We start from the raw sequence: 17,775 nt of genomic DNA on the forward strand, positions 1-17,775 counted from the left end.
TCGAAATCTCGTTACTAGGGATCCGCAACAACAGCAGCGAGGCTCGGATATGCCATCGAACAGCAAAAGCAGACTTCAATCCTCCTCAATCAGCTCTCACAGCCAAGTGTCACCACAGCCAATGGAAACGGCGAGTCAAGAATACTGCGCCAAGCTAAGGATATCGCCGCAGGTCAATCGCTCCTCCTTGTCGACAAAGTCGCCAGACAGCGTCCCGGCAAGCGTGGTGCCCGACAAAGGTAGCTGTCAGAGATTATCGCTTTCATTTGAAAAATAGCTTCAGATTTTATAGCAAGTTTTCCTTTAAAATACACTTTTCAAATCATTAACATATTATAGTTTTGGCAGACGATGGAAAACAAAATCAGTGCTCGATTTTAATGAATGGTCAAATGCATCCTCTACCGACGCCGAGTCCAAGCCGAAGTCCGGACTCCCGGTCACCAAGTCCAGCAACTACGTCACTGTTGAGGTCATATACCCAGACGACGACGAGGACAGATCCAGAGCCAGAAACGAAAACTCATCCGACTATGTCTACATTGAGTTGGAGTCTCCAAGACCAAAGCCCATTCAACAGCAGGAGCCCGAAGTAAATTTAGCATGCATTCGATGATTTTTGCAATGAATGTTTTACGAGCTTGTAAAATTGTGTGAAACTCTAAGATCTTTAGCTATACTTGTAGTATTTTATATCATATTGAACTTTCAAGCCTTTTTGATATTTTGTAAAACGTATCATTACTAAATCATATGGTCAAAATGAGTTACGATGAAATCTTGCAAAAATATTGTTTAGACTAAAGGCATTGTTTTATTTAGGTGCTTAACATCTCTTTTGAATCCTCTGAAGTACCAAGTGTCGACGAGTCCGATCAACCAGCAGCAATCGAACATCTCGAAACCACTTCCAAATCACCTTGCTCATCAGAATCTGACTCGACCCGCGATAGAGATCAGCAACAACAACAGCAGGAAGATACCACATTTGATGACAGCTCAGCAAACCACAGCACCACCAGTTGTCACAACGATGACGATGACAACTTCCTCAGCACAATCTTCCCTGGCAGGTATGGCTACAAAATTGATGTCATCGACATCGGCACTCCCACTTCTGAGCTCGACGAGTCGTTCGAAAATTCTTCGACTGAACCAGAAGTCACATCGCAGCCCGAGTCCCAGAATGAACAGTCCGAGCACGTGAAATTGGAAGAAGCGCATTTATCAGCGCCACTTGGAACAGAGCTAGTCAAAGAAACTATTGTTGGGGATACGACGATTGAGGAGCCACTGGCCGAGATGGTCGAGGAGACTCCAGTTGAGGAAATGTCGGTCGAGGAGACTCCAGTTGAGGAAATATCGGCCGAAGAGACACCGGTTGAAGAGACCGAGGATAGGCCGTTTGAAGAGACAGAGACTGAGGAGATCCCAGTTGAAGAGACAGAGGTCCAGGATACGTCGGTTGAGGAGACGCAGATCGAGGTTACGACGGTTGAATTGGCGGAGGCTGAGGATATTCCAGCCGAAGAGATGCAAATCGAGGAAGCGTCAGTCGAGGATGCATCGGCCGAGGAAGCGCAGTTTAAAGATACTCCGATCGAGGAAACAATGGTTGTGGAGACACCAGTCGAGGATAGATCCGAGCACTCAGAAGAGTCTACCCAGCTCCCTACAGTTCCTGACAATAAGTCCGATGAAGTTGACGAGGTTCGAGAGCAGAGTGACAAATTACCCGATAGCGAAAGCGGGGAACGTTACTCTGGGGACCACGTCAGCAGCGATGAGACGATTGTTGACGCGATGACGGAGACTATCGCAATGATGGCAGACTGAGAGTTTGTTTTGGCTCATGAGAAAGAAACTGTTCTGTCGACTGAACATTTTTCTATTGCTCTACTGATTGGAAAGGCTCAATCGAAGTCAGTGCTTCGGCCGCAACTTGTGTTCAATATTGTGCGAAATGCAATTTGCATATTCTTACGTATACATTGTTTCGTTAATTGATATTTTTAGCGACACTTAAATTTAGAAAATCAAATATTTTATAACGTATTTAGAACATTTTTATTCTACATTTAGAAATCACTGTAAAAGCCTGCTTTATCAATTTGGGCTCTTTCACAGTTCGCTTTTTTGTAGCGAGTTTTCTTAAAACGTATTGATTTCATTAATGATTCATGTAAACAATACTTAAAACTGCCTTAATTAAAATTACTTTTAATGTTAGAAACGTCTTACCAGCCGTTTGAAAGCTTTGAAAACGGAATTTGTTACATAATGCACTTTGATTAAATTTTCCAACCAGATACGGCGTGTTTGACACGATGCAACTAAGATTTCTCATGAAATGTATGTATCCTGACCAAAGCGATAATCATTCGTCACGATGAATGTACAGGGTTATTATAATTCGTGCATAGTAAAATGTAATGCATATTGTGTAAGAAATTCGTAAATACAATAGATTCATGGGTCTTGTAAATCACTGAACATTTTTAAGATTTAGTATTGAACAAAACTCAAAACATCTAACTTTATTTAATTCATATTATTCTTTCACAAATTTATTAAAAACATTCCGTATAAGTTTGTAGAATATTATTACAAAGGCGTAATTTTTTAAAGCATTAGTGTTGAAATTTCCAGATTTCGATTAACTTACTCATGATATAAATTTTAATGATGTTTTTGTTTTAATCATTAGTCTTGAATCTAATCTTTAATAAAAAAATTGTTTTATTACTTTGTCAAATAATGCGTCACGTCAGGAATAAGCATTTACAAGACCTCGCATATTCCAAAATCGAATGTCCTATTAGTATAAAAGAAAATCACGCACATATCCATGTAACATAAACAAAATTTTTACCTGACCAAGAATAATTTGGAAATACTCGTCATTTCGTTTAAGACTTCAAAAGAAGCACAAAAAGTAAAGCCAATATCGAGGGTCTTGTAAAAAAATCAATCGTCATATATTATGGTAAAAATGATTTGTAACTTCTTCCATTGTTTGTTTAATGAATAAATCTGCTGATATAGTTCTAGTATAATCGATACATTTTTAGTTAAATACGGACGTGTTGCTTGATATCGTGATGCAGAAGATACCGTATTTACCGATGGATGTTATAAGGATATCTCATGATACAAGAAAATTAGTTCTATTGATGATTGGAGTAACAAAATTTTGCAAGTCCTATAATTGAGCACAAGAACTTGAATTGACAACAATGTGAAAATAATTAATAATTGAACAAGTTAAAATATTTGCAATATGTTGATGTTGGCAGAAATGATTTCTATTTTTCAATTCAGTATTTTGTTCTCTAGACCCTAAATCAAGCCATATTGCCATACTGCCTTAATAGTTAGTTTAAAAGGTACACCATTACCGTTTGAAACTACAATCACGAAGTCGTCTTTGCCGAGGATGGAAAGCTTTTGTGTATAGAATATTATTTATTCAAGTCGTCGACAAGAGAATAAGTGAATTACACATAAATATAGATATATCGAATAATGTCAAGACGTTGGACATTGCATGTTCAACCGCCTTTGCAGAAATTCATTCAATGTACATATAACAGTTCAATGGCAACATTTGAAAATTCAACATAAAAACGTACATCCTTTAGCTCGTTACCTGTCTTTTTATACTTAATGAAATCCAATATTCAAGTATGCCAACGCCTGCGAAATGTCTATTTTCAAAGACATTTGGGCATGTGAAACCAGAATTCGTTTTTGTATGTCAGCGATTCATATGAATGAAAATGAAAAATGTTCTAATACTATGCGTTCGTTTTGTGTTTTAGTTAATATTAGTCATAATTAAGTATTGTCAGAAAGCATTTTCTGTCTGACCATTACATATTATATACCATCACGTTTATTATATTATTAATCAATAAGGAAATACGTTGATATTTCGTTGTTAACTTCTTCTAATTTTTCTTGTTCTATTTTTTGAAGCAAGCGAAAGAGATATTGTTAATTTTTGATTAGCGAAATATTGCGATTTGATTCATATTTTTATTAGATAAATCAATACTATTAAATGAACAAATCAGCGCAGGCTTATTGTTTTATTAAATCATGCGAGCGTTTTAATGAGAAAGTAAATTGCATAAGAATGATGTATGTAGTGCAACAAATTTGAAAATATACTTATTTTGTACATAGGACAAATTTTTTTCTGATCTCAACCCCGTATGATTATCTGACGATCGTTTAACAATTATTTATGCTTAAAATTGTAGACATTCAAAAATTTTGACATTTCGGACATTCCTGGCTAAAAACGCAACGGTTTGCATCGCATAAATAATTCGTAATGTTCAAAAATAATTAGTTCAACGCTGTACACGCAGAAAACATTCTCGCGATAAAAGAAGCGACCCCTAACCGACGGCTCGCATCACGCACAGCACAGAGAGAGAGAGAGAGAGAGAGAGCGGGGCGCATTTACGAAGGGCAAATTATCCGAACGGGGCGGGAGCTCCGCGAGAGCAAACAATCGGCTAATGATATGTAAATATGGCGGAGCTAATCAAGCGGCTGAGCCAACACACGGAGATGAGTGGCGCGGCTACGGCCACTCCGAGTTCGATCTGGTATGTAGAAGGCATTATACCACAGCTAGTTGCCTATCCCTCTACATATGCGTTTGCGATTATTATGCCGGGCGGTATTTTTCATTTTTATAAATAATAAACAAATAAAAACGCTGCTGAAAATAGTCTTATGTTTGTTTCGAATAATACGGGTCATTGAAGGGCAAAATTGAGAAAAAAAGCTACTCAACAAACTCCAAGTGGAGCTTAACCCAAAAAAGATAAACTCCAAATGGAGTTTAAAGCCCACCCAGAGATGTGACTCTCCAGGCTGACCCGTGGAGTTTACCCGTGAGTAACCTCCAAGCAAAAGAATCTAACGACTTCGCTTCGTCCCGGTCTACTTGTAGCCTCGCCGATTCTACTTCGGTTGAGAGTTGCCCAGTGTAAGGGACGCGTCGCGTAGCGGTGAAGTTCTGCACTAAACAACTGCACGGATTCGCATCTCTATTGCAAAGCTCACGACTCGCGACTACTTTTCGCATCAAAGCGGATGCAGTGACGCGACGTGGCGCGAAACTTTGAACGCCACTTTCGATGCATTTGTGCACGTTGGCCAATTGCAAAATTTCTTGATTCATCTGCGCGCGCTTAAAAAATCGCAGTGTATATAAAATAAAGCGAGGCTCAAAGCAAGAAAAACGAGCTTGGAAGAAAGCAAAAATTGCGCCCGCACAGCAGCAGCAGCGAAAAAAAGAAGAATGTAGGTGCCTATATAGAGAAGGCGAGCGAAAAGAGCTGCGCAACTCTCTCTCTCTCTCTCTCTCCCTCTCCCTAATGGAGTCAACAAACAAAAGTGAATCGATTTGAAATAATGGCACGCGGGGCCCGAGCTTCCGCTCGGGCGACAAATAAAAGCACTCAGCATGAGCGGCTTTATCCTTATACAACTGTCAGGCGTCTTAACACCCGACTCGCTTTCTTCTTCTTCTTCCTCTTCTTCCTCGGCCAGCTATATAGCATATAGCGCGCGCACAGCGTCACTTTTTCTTTCGCGCAGGGAGAAAAGCTCCGGCGGCCAGTCTCGCGCCGCGCTACGCGGACGTAATCGCGTTTCTCTGTCTCGCTCACTCTCACTCTTCTCTCCTACCCGCGTGTGTATATATATGTATAAGCTCGACTGCTGGCTTGAGTGAGAGGAGTAGCTTGTATTCGGCGCTTCGGTTAAAAGCTTTATGAAAGTCATTTTCGTTAGAGGCGTCTTCGCGTCTCGTTGTAGTTCTTTTTTTTTCGAGATGACGTGCGTATTTTCGCGCGCGGCCTAATACAGACGTTAAACGTTCGCCGATATTTTGTTTTTCCGCCTCTGCGCTGCGGAAAGACGAGGTCTCTCTGCGGCGAATACGGGAAATCGAGGAAAGTGGCAACTTCGCAAATCCATTTCCTCGAGATCTGCCGCTCTCGGGCCGAAAATTAGCGAAGAAAAGAGTTTTAGCCGGGAAATTCCCGGCGATTCGACGAGAAGAGCCTATTCCCTTTGTTTCAGGCTGCGAGACAAATTTTTCGAGGGAATTTCGCCGCTTTGATGTTCGATATTATTTACCGTTTTCTCTACATTCGGTATTGCTCGAATAGACACATATAGGATGGGAAATATCGGGAAACGAGTTTCCGAGAGTTTGACACGATCGTGAGCGACAACTACAGGCCGCGGGTGTATTAGTTAACTCGCGATTGTCTCGGAGGGGCTGCAATTACGAAAGTTCTTTCTGCACTCGACTAATTCTCTATTATGTTATGGCTAATACGAGGATCGCCCGGTGAAAGTTAACGATCTGGAAATTAATTTATTGTACAAAAATTCTACGAAATTTTCACAGACTCGCAAACTCACCGCTATGGCCCGAGATGATATTTCCCAATTTATACCTATATAACCCAGCAGAGCTCAAAGCAAAGTCCAAGGCGCAGCGCGGTACCCGCTGCAGAGTATCGCGGGCTAATCGTCGCCGCGGAGAGGTCCTGCGGGATCGAGTTGCGCATACGGCTCGAGGTCGATCCATCCTCGAGTTCGTGATTCATCGGCTAACTTCGCTCGCGCGAAAGTTTACGAGCCCCGCAAGTAGCCGAAAGCTGCCGCAGCGCAAACGGCTCCCCGAAGATGCGCCCCGGCGTGTGTGCGGCTGATTTTACTGCGTTGCCACTGCGGACTCCTGCTGTGCGTGTATTTTTTCGAAAAATATAGCGAAAACAATCGAGACACTTTGGAAATTATTAATCCGGCGAAAAAACACACGCCGCGGGCGTAAAAGCTTCCGGATCTGGCGCAGCAACGAGCGGAGCCACTTTTTCGTTAAATCGAGCGCAATGACGTTTAAAACGCTCTCGCGGCAATATTTGCGTAGTCCTCGCGCTGCAGTCGCCGCCGCCGCACGTCGGCCGCGTCCAATTAAAAGCCTCCGCTCGCTCGGAGCTGGAATTGATATTGGAAACAAAAACTTCAATTTCAGGCGCGTCACGTATGGCGCCGCTGGTAATTGACCACTGTCCATTACACGGCTGATCGCTACCCGCCGCTATACACTTCGTTTCTTCGTTTGCGCTCTGTCGTCTCTATGTGTGTGTGCTGCTGTTTCCTCTTTTCCGAGAATCCTCTCTTTTGCTGATTTTAATTGTTTTCGATAACTTTTTCCCTCGCGCGAGTATTATTGCGCGAGAGCGGAATAATCGAGATGTTTGCGCGCGGCTGTTCTATTTTCCGGGAGATTATTTTAAAAAACAAGCCAGCTCCGCGAGCGGTTCATCCCCTCGAAAACAAATTGGACGAGCTTAATTAAATTCTCGAACTTTCTCTCCCTCCAATATTATCGGAGAAGAGCAATTAATTGCGCGGAAAAAGTCGTTAAAATATGCAAATTAACATTGTTAATGGAATCCGCTGGCCGGATAATGAATAAAAATATCAATTTACCGAGAGAGCGCGCGCGCACGCGAACCGCCCGCGTTGTTCTCTTCGAGCGTGTGTGTGTGTGTGCGCGCGTTGTGTCCGAAGGGCAACGCATTCCAGGCGATCGGCCGAGCGTCAAATTGAAAATCGCAATTAGTTAATCGTGTTGCCGTGGCGAGCAATCCGCTCTCCCTCTCTTCTCTCTCCCTCTGTGTATTATACGTGTACGTGTATACTAGTGGTCGTGTGCAGGGTTTAACGGCGCGTTTTGTCAACTTATTACGGCGCGCGATGTAAAAAGTTCATAACGGCAGTTATTCTCGATTGAAAAAGCTCGGCTGAATTCCACTCGTTTTGCCGCCGCTGCTGCTGTGCATCGGCGTATATAGGAGAGGATTTTCGATCGGTGTATATTCGTCGAGTGATATTGTTCATTCGGACAGAGTGCGCTACGTACTATGTAAAAAGATTTTCCTCTCTTTTCGAAAAAACTCGCGCGTAAAGCGATATTCTCCCGTTCTCCTGCCACTTTTCGTATAATACGCGCGCATTCAAATTCTTCCTCGCGGTCGCACTTTCACGGGCCGTCGGCCTAATTGGTACGCGAGAAAAAAGCGTTGTCGCTCGAAATTTCATTTTTTTCGATTCCTCTCACGCGCCCAAAAAAAAATTATATTTGCCCCGGTAGTTTCGCCGCACACAGTGTAGCGGAAACTTTCGAAATAGACGAGCGAGAAAAAAGCTTCGGATTAAAAAAAAATCGCGGGTAGTCGAGTGTGCGAAAGGCTTTCTATTTGCGATATTTGGCGCGCGCACTTGATCGAGGGAACTGGCGATTTTTTTTCACGCCGGCGCGTATACGGTGTGTCTGTATGTGTATAGTTTTGCAGTGATTTGTTTCGTTTATTTGACGAGCCGAGAGAGTATAGTGTACTCGATCCGCCGCGGGCTGTTTCAATTTCAACTAACGGCAACAATTTTTCATCGGTATTCGATGCGTACACACGGCGAATCGTCTTCGAAGTTATTAGGTTTGAACAATATTACACGCAGCTGATGATGAAACGTTGGATAATCCAGCCGCGCGGTCGTCATTATGTTTCTCCCAACTGTACACACGCACGGACCAGTAGCTCTCGTTTCGAGCGAACGATTCGAAGAGACCAGTCGGACGAGCGATGCATATAGTCGGCAAACACTGATCCAACGCACATAACGAACGCAAGTGTCGCCCGTGGCGATCGGCAGCGCGCGACAGATGCAGCACAGCCGAAAACGCTGCCGATTAGAGAAGTGTATACATGTGTGTGTGTGTGTGTGTGTGTGTGTGTGTGCGAGAAAGGGGAGCCATTATGTATAGTGTATATCTGGGCAGTCTCTTATATTCGAATGTTTGATTTCAATTACAATCTATACATATCGTAAAGGTGCAGCACTGTATTATTGTCGGCGAGTCTCTGTTTGCCTTTGGGCTGATACGCGTCGTTGCGCCGCGTAATTACGAGACGAGGGACTGCGTTTAATGCGCCGCTACAGTTCGTTATATGTAGATACGTGCGCATTCGTAATGCGGGGGAGGGTATATAAGTAGCTTTGCCGCGCGCGCGGGTTTTGTAATGCGTTAATTTGCCGGACGAGCCGGTGCGCATGATATCGGCCCTCCATTATATCCTACGCTTAATGAGATTTATTCCTCCAAGGCTAGGCTGGATTATACGAACACAACGACGACAAATATTCGAGACATCGGCGCATGCTATATCCGTACACAGCCGCACGTACACGTAGACGGCTGACATGTGCAGAGCTATAAGCAGACCGAGGAGCCTCAACAGCGGAGCAATCAGAACTCCTGGAGGCGCGCGCGCGCTCGGTCGCGTTCATAATGCGCGCGTTAATTAGCCCAGGCGCGGATTTTCCTCTCCCCTCCCGCTCTAGCTTCTGCAGCTCGGCTTGTTGGCATGCATTGCTCACGGCTATACGTATATAAGCGAGCATACTTATTAGGCGCGTGCCGCTGGGCCAGAGGATGCGCTAGTCTCGGCTAACTGGGAAACTTCGCACATAGTTGCAGATATATGTATACCGATGCTATATAAGCGCGATTTTTAAAATTAATTTTGCATCGAAGTAGTCCGAATTTTTACCGGAGCCCCCAAAGCGCTCATTAGTTAAACGCGTTTAACTTCATCCGCGTGTACAGAGCGCGAGGGCTGGCCATTAGCTCGTCGCCGTAAGGGGAAAAAAGAAAACAGGGCTTTTGCGCGCGGCTCCGGGATTTTGCATAAGCCCCTTTTTGTCGTCGCCTGCGCGCATCGACGAGCTTTTCCGAGGAACGCCAAATCCCGCGCTGCAAAAAAGCCTGCACGCGTACCGCGAACTCAATCAATTAAAGTGCGTATCTCTTTCTCGCTCTATATACATTTATATAGCTACTCTCGTAAAATCCTGATCTCCTCGTCGCGTCTTTGTCTCGCGGATGTGCGCGTGTAGGTATATACATGGTGAGTGCGCACACAGGGGAGTCCTTTGCCGCCGCGAATTTCGCCTTATTTGGCTAGGCGGAGAGACGCGCTGCACTAATTAATCGCGAGCCGACATATTAATGAGCTCGTTATCGGGCCTGGTTTTTCGCGCTTTTTGCCGCTGTCTCTGTGCGTCTCAGTACACGTGTGCGCGCGCGCGCGTAGACGCGTATTTACGTAATGAGGGACTTGGTTAAACTTGAGGAGAGTCGCGGGAATCTCTGACGCGTTCATATCGTGTATACGAGAGAGAGAGAGAGAGAGAGAGAGAGAGAGAGAGAAAGAGAGAGAGAGAGACGCTTACGACTGCTGCTGAGTATAAGGAGACTGACTGCGTGCGTGCGCCAGCAATTTGCTCGAAGGTTTCGAGCGTATTTTTTTCAGTCCTCTCTCGACTCTCGGAATAAATAATTTAATCATCGAGGAATGGAAAAAGGAAGAGCGATGGGCTTATCGTCCCACGTTATTCCATAACGAAGATGCATTGCCCGCAATCTCTAATGGTGCTCGCTGGCCTCCGCTGCCGCCGGCGATTTCTCCTCTCCACGCTGATACGTTAGGGTGTCACTTAAAGCGTAAGCCACTCGGCCTCCGAGGAATCGCGCGACGTGGCCGAAGTGGCCGAATGCTCGTGTCTCTTTTTTATGCCAGCCTGAACTTTATAAGATGAATCAGACTCTGTCTGATTCCAGCAATTTCGCCTCTGAAAATTAAAAACAAACTATAAAGCGAAAATTCACACCACGATACAATAAGCCGGCCAATTCCTCGTAGCTCTCTCACCACCACGGCGCGATAATGCACTGCGCACTAGCCTGTGTATATAAATTCCTCGAAGCGAGCTACTGCAAGCTCTATTTTTTCCGATTATTCGCGCTGCGGAAGAGGATAGCCGAGGAAAGGGGGCGAGTCAGGGCGCGAGCGAGCAGCGCGTTAAGGAACACGAGAAAGCACTTCTGAACTCCTGACGCCCGCGTTTCCCGCCGTCGTCGTCGTCGAGGACGTCGCGCTGGCGCGACTAGCCATTTTACCCGGCACTTTTCTCTCTCTCTCTCTCTCTCTCTCTCTCTCTCTCTGTCTTCGCTTCAATATGGATCGGCCCGCGCCGCCGTTCGATTTTTCGCCCGCACACACGTGCACGCGCAGCGCGATTAGAAAGAGTAACGGCTCTGAAAAGTATCAAAGCGGAGCCTCTGAAAAATGGGAGAGCCGCGAGTTTTTCGCTAAATTAATTACGCGCCAATTACCGAGCTTGCGAGCGAGCACTCGACTATATTCTCTTTTTCTCAGGACGGAAACTGTGCCGGACCGAGCGCGGCTTTGCCATGGTCCGCTAAGAGGGTTTGCTTGTATCCCCCGAGATGCGCATGCGTCATCCGATTAAAATTACTAATTAGCTAATTAACTTTGCTAAGTAAGTTGACCGCCTGATTATGATGCATTGCTCCTAACTTGCGCCGCGCACGCTTCCAGGAGACGCTCTGGAGCTCGCCGCCTACTGCGTCCGTGGGATTATAAAAAAGAGGCTGATGCTAGAGGGAGATGACGCTCCGCAGCGTGGCGCATCTTCCCAACCCCCTGAAATCACATCGGAGCGTCGAACGATGCTCGAAATTAAATCTGCCGCAACCATGCGTGTAGACGCGTGAGCCCATTATGCGCCTGCAGTCGAATGTGAAAAAGAGAATGCGCACGCGGCGATTCTTGCGGAAAGACGCAAGCGCGCAGGGGGTGCGATATGGGGAATGACGCAGAAGACCGGGGAGATCGAGCCGTTAGCCAGGTTTGCTTTTTTCTATGAGGACGAGTACGTTTGAATTTTTTAATGACGATTTCAAGATTTCATTTTGCACGTGCGATCGAGTCTATTTTTGCCTTCATTCCTAGCCGTGATTTCAGTGCCACGTCATTTCTGCATCTTCTAGAATATTCTGAGATATTTTCAAAGTTCCGAGGACGAGCAAAAGCGGATGGACGCCATACAAGAAATCATTGGGCTAATGAGTTCTAAATTCTCGAGATGGTGGAGAAAATCCAGGAGAATTCGGATGACCTGCACGCCGATTATATAAAATTCATCGACATTTCCATGCAATATCTTGTGGAATTCTCAGATGAGCAGCTAGGCAGAGGACGAAGAATCTGAAGAAGAAGTGCGGACCGAGCAAGGACCTTACGAACAATTGCCGAGCCACCTGTATGGCGTGGATACCAGCTTGGATGACGAATCAGATGTGGACTGATGAAGATCCGAGCAACAACGGAGGACTATAGCTGCGAAGAAGTGCCTGTTCATAACTAGTATCGAACTACAGTGTAAGGAACGAGCAAGTTTACGAAATAGTAAAGTTTTTAAATTTCGCCAACTGTAAAATACATTAAAATTCCATTCAAAACTCAACTACTTTTTCTACATCCCACAACCTTTTTTCCAAAACGACCCGACCCCTAACTAACCGTGTACACAAAATAATGACACGACAGTGCAATCGTGCACTCGTCACGTCATCAAAAAGCAAATCCGCGCGCGCACAAGAGCTACCGTGCAGCCCCTCGCCGATAATCAAGCGTCCAAGCTCGCTTCACTCCTCTCTGTACTGCATCGCGCACAGTAGCCAAGCTTGCAGTACAACAACAGTGTAGAGCGCGCCGCGACAGCATCACGAGAGACGAGAGCTTCGCTAGTCTGGGCTGACTCGGCGCGCTGCAATTATGGGGCCCCCTAATTACGCCTCCTCCTCGCGTCACGAGTCTCCTCCAGGCTCGGCCAGACCCGTCCGCTGTACCTGGGCTTAATTAATTCCAGGCCGTCGACGCGCCGGGCAGGGATTGCTACTGTAACGCGGCTGCTGCTGCTGCTGCTGCTGCTGTACTCGACTCGCTGCCGCGTTTTCGACCCGATAATTGCGCCGACGGTAGAGTCGCTTCTCTTGTCGCGCTATTGGATTGTCCGCGTATTTTGTCGATTCGACAATTTTGTCAACTTTTGTACAGTCGCACGTGCGAGAATATAAGAGAGCTCTTAATCCCGGTAGTATTTTTTCGAGGCTCTCTATTAGCTTCATAGATGGAAACGATTCCTAGCTTATCTCTCGATCGCACGAGATCGATCAAGATACCGGTATTATCGTCGCCGTACATTTCGCAGATGCCGTTGCCATCTGGAATTGAAATCTTTTTTATATTCGTTTGGCTCGCAACAACAACAGAGAGGAGCAAGAGTCATCGCTCTCTTGTCTGATGTTCCATCAGCGGTTTCATTAATTAATAAGATGGCGCGTACTTGACTCATCTCACGCCACACTGTCCAAATAGGAATCAAATGGACACGCGATAGATAAAGCGAGGGAGACGCTTTCGTTGCCGTCGAGAAAAGGAAGTCGCGCGGTCACTCTTTGCTCGGCCAGATAACGAGCGCGGCAACGTCTCTGTCGCCGTTTTGCGCAGCGGGCTTAATTAAAATTCCCGTTCAACGAAATAATGCTCGAGTTGCAGCTCTTTCCCTTTGGTTTCGAAGGCGTCGTTGAAAATAAAGGTGTCGTGTTATTTTTACATATCAATCGTGAATAGCAGCGGAATTTTAATTGTTGTCTTTCTTCTATCTGTGGCTTTGATGAATCGTAAAATTATTACAAGCATACAAATACTATCGAAAATGATATCGGAAAATTAAAGAAAACGTCACGACAATAAACGTATATCAGTAATCAACGCAATAAAATTGTCTGACGTCTGACCTTTTGAAACATTGCCTTCACGCCAAGGTATCCAATATTCACGAAAGTTGATGATAATAATGTACAGTATTTAAGAGCTTTAGTTCCGACAATTCAGAAGTAGTAGCTAGATATAGTTGAATTTTTTATTTATTGTTTATTTTTAGCTATAGCGCAACTGTATAAAAATGTAACTTGCGTTAGAAATATACTAACTTTCAAAAAGTGTATACTTGAAGCCATGTCTAGAGATAGGTCTTCCATGGATTTATGTATTTATGATCAACTCGGCTTGCGCCGCTATCGTGCTGCCACGCGTTGCCCGCTTCGGACTCCTCGGAGGGCCTTGCTGAGGTCTTGCCATCTGGAGTCTGTACGTAGTAACATATTTTTTCAATAGGAACTGCATATCTATGCTGAAATGCACTTTCCTTCAGTTTGTGAGCGGATCTTGTAGAGTTTAGACATGCTCTTTCAACCAAAGTTAAATAAAGCCAAATATTTCGAGTTTAAGAGTAAGCTTAGTAAAAATTGCTTCTTAAAACACATTTAATCAGAAAAAATTCAACCTCACGTGCTTCACCTTGTGCTTGTCAAAATATTTTCTCGTTGAATATGAATTCTTCATGCACAAAGATAAAGTGTTTAATTGCTTGCACTCTTTAGCATAATCATCGGATTCAGCCGCGATGAACTGTGTATTTTCATGTCGAAAAGTGTCGTACCGCTCGAGGCTGAACACAATGTTTCGAGTATACGCGGAGTATTGGCGGTCATATCTTCCAAATCGTGTACAGTAGAATAAGAGAGTAAATCGATGTGTATGCTTTTATTTATATTTAATATCGCTATCGTTATCTTGAAAATTTGTGAATAGGGGACAATATAACTGACAATGCTTATCTCAGGCAGACGATATCACAGAAAAATTAATTCATCAAGACGTCCGTGAACGAGTCGCGCGGTTTTTTAATTCAGCTATATCCTCATCTTACGGTCAATCGCTCATTTTGTCGAGACAGTACAATAATACATTTAGTCTGGATACGTGACTATGATTAAAATCGTCTTTGAATATATTTCATGTGAAATGTGTGCTTTTGGTTATAAAGAATATGATTAAAATACTACTGGGTATACGGTTTCAAACAAATGTTTGTACTGTTTATTTGCAGTGATCGCTTAATGGAATTCGCAGCACAAACAGACTGAAGGGGAAATCGAAGATCGGAACGTTGTGATAATACTAATAATGGAAATGGAAATCGTCAAACCTTCAAGTAAAAATAAATAATTTATCTGTCATTATTTTAAAATCAAAGCTAAAATCAAGACACATCATTTAATTAATTTTGATTTGAATGTACTTTTTCCCGGAATCATTTTCCATTGAAATGAAATTTGGAATGTCATTAAAATTTATGCTCGTGAATATTCATTAATAACGTCCATTGATTATGTATTATTGAAAATCACTAGAGAAATTCGGAACGAGACATGGACAGATATTGCTAATGTTCTTTGGCGAGACAATAGCATACGCTATGCGCAGCATAATGTCAGTGGCCGTTGTTGCAATGACAGACACCGACTCCAGCAATACGGACATTCCGGTATGAATTTATCACTCACTAGCAGTTATAGCATGAGCAGCAGGTCAAAAAAGGCAGTTTTGGCACACCACTATATCTAGACTAGGCGCGCATATACCGTTTATGAGAGAAATGAAAAAGCGACCATGCGTCACCTACTGTGTGAGTTTAGGCGGTGACGAAAGGCCCAGTTCTAAACTGCTTTGTTTTAGTAATTGATATTACTCTAGCGTTTTTGCAATATAATATCATCCAAATTCACTAAAAACCACTGTATGTTCCAGACATTCGACTGGGACACGAAGAAAACGTCATTGATCCTCAGCTCCATATTATGGGGCAGCGTGGTAGCTCAGGTGCCCTTCGGTTTCCTGATAATGAGGTACAACACTCAAAAGATAGTATGCAGCTGTTTATTTTTCTGCAGCTTGACTTACCTAATTACTCCGATTTTGGCTCTAAATCTTGGATACGATGCGGTTCTCTGCTGCACGATCGCTACGGGTTTAGGACTTGCTTGCATCGATCCAGGTACTCAGACTCTGCTGTCCAATTGGACGCCCGCTCCTGAAAAAGCAGCGTTAAGTAAGTCTTAATTCAAAGTAATTCGATAGTATTAATTATTTAAAAAAATAGTGTTGATCAAACGTCTTTCCTCAGGCTCTTTCGTGTTGAGCGGAGTAGTTTCGGGCACGGTGATGTCCATGCTGTTGGGTGGACTTCTCGCCAGTTCAAAGTTAGGCTGGCCAAGTATTTTCTACGTATTTGGTATGATCGGTTTTGCATGGTCAGTGCTTTTTTACTTTTTCGGTGCGAATTCGCCATCCGAGCATCCCAGAATCAGTCTCGAGGAAGCGCAGTACATTGAAAACAGTCTTTTGGCGTTGGAGAAACCTGCAGGTGCCAGAGAAGTATGTTCAGGTTTTTCAATTTTTTTTTTTTTAAATATGATTCATTTCTGCAACTCTGTTACGTCGTTTTTCATTTCAGAAACTTCGATTCCCTTGGAGAGATATATTGAAGTCCATGCCGGTCTGGTCACTCCTGGTCTGTCTTTGCGGCCATCTCTGGAGTTACTACGTTATCACCACTCAACTTCCGACATTCATGAAAAATGTTCTAAACTTTGACATCCAAAAGGTTTGCGGTTTTATTTCATAAAATATCATTAAAATCACACTCAGCCACTACCAATCACTTCTTGCAGAGCGGCGGCATTTCTGCCTTACCATACCTCGGCAAGTGGATAATGGGTTTCCCGATCGGTTGGCTGTCGGATCTAGCGATGCGTCGATACGGCGTACGCGTGGAAGTGGTGCGCAAGGTGGCCAACACGATCGGCATGTGGGGACCGGGTGCGGTACTGCTCGTCCTCTGCTTCGTCGACGTGAGGAACGAAGTCGCCGTCATCTCTTGCCTCGTGGTCGCCGTCAGTTTGAACGCCGGTGTTCTGAGCGGATGTCTCATTACTTTGCTGGACCTGTGCCCCAACTACTGCGGCACCCTGTACTCGATTCTGAACACGATCGCCAAGGGTTTCGGATTGCTGGCGCCGATCGTTTGCGGGGCCATCGTTACCGATCAGGTGCGTGTTGCTTGTGCGTGAATTCGAATGGGTTTAAATGAGCTTACAATCTTAAAATCTTCTTACAGAAAAACGTCCAGCAGTGGAACATAGTGTTCTACATCTCAGTGGGCGCTTACTTTTTTACGAACCTGCTCTTCGTAATTTTTGCGAAGGCTGAGAAGCAGCCGTGGAACGAGCCGAATCATCAAACGAGCCAAAGTTGCAGAATCTCTACTATTTCCGGTCCTTGCTGACAAACCTGTAAATCTTTAAAATATATTTTGTAAAAATTTAGACGTAGACCGTTAAAATCCTTATATTCGATTCACCGAGCCATCGGCGCCAAGCCAACCGATACCCGCCGACAAGCACCCTATACCAGACCCATAGTTCCGAAATCACGCACCTTCCCAATGCAAAATTCCATCAGGCTCGTTGACCGATCGCGCGCTCACGGCACTTAAAGTCCGAATAACGATTGCTTGCGCTCGTCTGCCGGAGTTCGACCGCGCGGCCGCTTAATAATTCCTCCGGATGGTCGGACCTCTGCCTCCATTAGCCCTATTCTCTCCGATACCTATACACCCACACACACGTGCACACTGCCGACGTTTCAAGCGGGTTTCTCCGAGCTAATCTCGCTGCGCGCCGCCGGTATTTCGAATTAATTAATCCGGCATCGAGTTAGGCTCGCGGCCAATTTCGAAATTCTCATTCGCTCTCTACTCTCACTCCCTCCTTCTGATGTGCGCGGGCGCGTGTGAATAGGTGTACGGAAGCTTCGTTCGTTCGGCGATGTACATAACGGCGCGCGGTACTCGTTGCCTGAGCGGCTTTCAATGCTCGATGGAATTTTGCATGCGGCTCGA

At 44.6% G+C, this 17,775-nt stretch overlaps 3 protein-coding genes across 11 annotated transcripts in view; all 3 read left to right on the top strand.

The window, feature by feature from the left end:
- The window catches only part of LOC100680516 (serine/arginine repetitive matrix protein 1), a 36,431-nt gene extending 32,243 nt beyond the window's left edge, over positions 1–4,188 (top strand). For 7 of the 9 annotated variants that reach the window (XM_031926461.2, XM_031926463.2, XM_031926462.2 and 4 more), the window contains 3 exons: positions 19–239; positions 340–592; positions 823–4,188. In XM_031926461.2, the coding sequence (XP_031782321.1) occupies positions 19–239; positions 340–592; positions 823–1,836 (1,488 nt within the window). In that variant the 3' untranslated portion in view covers positions 1,837–4,188. The remainder of the gene's footprint in view (positions 1–18; positions 240–339; positions 593–822) is intronic. The other 2 variants (XM_031926469.2, XM_031926466.2) reach the window with 1 other exon arrangement.
- Positions 4,189–15,303: 11,115 nt separating this feature from the next.
- On the top strand, positions 15,304–16,500 carry LOC100121646 (putative inorganic phosphate cotransporter). The gene is made up of 4 exons (XM_031926351.1): positions 15,304–15,360; positions 15,624–15,924; positions 16,000–16,250; positions 16,330–16,500. Exons 1-4 carry the CDS (start codon positions 15,304–15,306, stop codon positions 16,498–16,500), a joined length of 780 nt encoding a protein of 259 aa, XP_031782211.1.
- A 52-nt stretch (positions 16,501–16,552) lies between these two features.
- LOC116416753 (putative inorganic phosphate cotransporter) lies at positions 16,553–17,198 on the top strand. The gene is made up of 2 exons (XM_031926228.2): positions 16,553–16,924; positions 16,993–17,198. The coding sequence occupies exons 1-2, from the start codon at positions 16,589–16,591 to the stop codon at positions 17,158–17,160; spliced, it is 504 nt and encodes a 167-aa protein (XP_031782088.1). The 5' UTR covers positions 16,553–16,588; the 3' UTR covers positions 17,161–17,198.
- The last annotated feature ends 577 nt before the right edge of the window (positions 17,199–17,775 follow it).

This window comes from Nasonia vitripennis, chromosome 3 (genome assembly GCF_009193385.2).
Source record: "Nasonia vitripennis strain AsymCx chromosome 3, Nvit_psr_1.1, whole genome shotgun sequence".
NCBI lineage: Eukaryota > Metazoa > Arthropoda > Insecta > Hymenoptera > Pteromalidae > Nasonia > Nasonia vitripennis.

Bases quoted from the DNA above. Each gene is read 5' to 3' on its own strand.
- LOC100121646 (XM_031926351.1), top strand. From the start codon at position 15,304: ATGTCAGTGGCCGTTGTTGCAATGACAGACACCGACTCCAGCAATACG. The intron at 15,361-15,623 runs GTATGAATTTAT...TGTATGTTCCAG, and splicing joins CCAGCAATACGGACATTCCG to ACATTCGACTGGGACACGAA. The intron at 16,251-16,329 runs GTATGTTCAGGT...TTTTCATTTCAG, and splicing joins AACCTGCAGGTGCCAGAGAA to AAACTTCGATTCCCTTGGAG.
- LOC116416753 (XM_031926228.2), top strand. From the start codon at position 16,589: ATGGGTTTCCCGATCGGTTGGCTGTCGGATCTAGCGATGCGTCGATAC. The intron at 16,925-16,992 runs GTGCGTGTTGCT...ATCTTCTTACAG, and splicing joins GGGCCATCGTTACCGATCAG to AAAAACGTCCAGCAGTGGAA.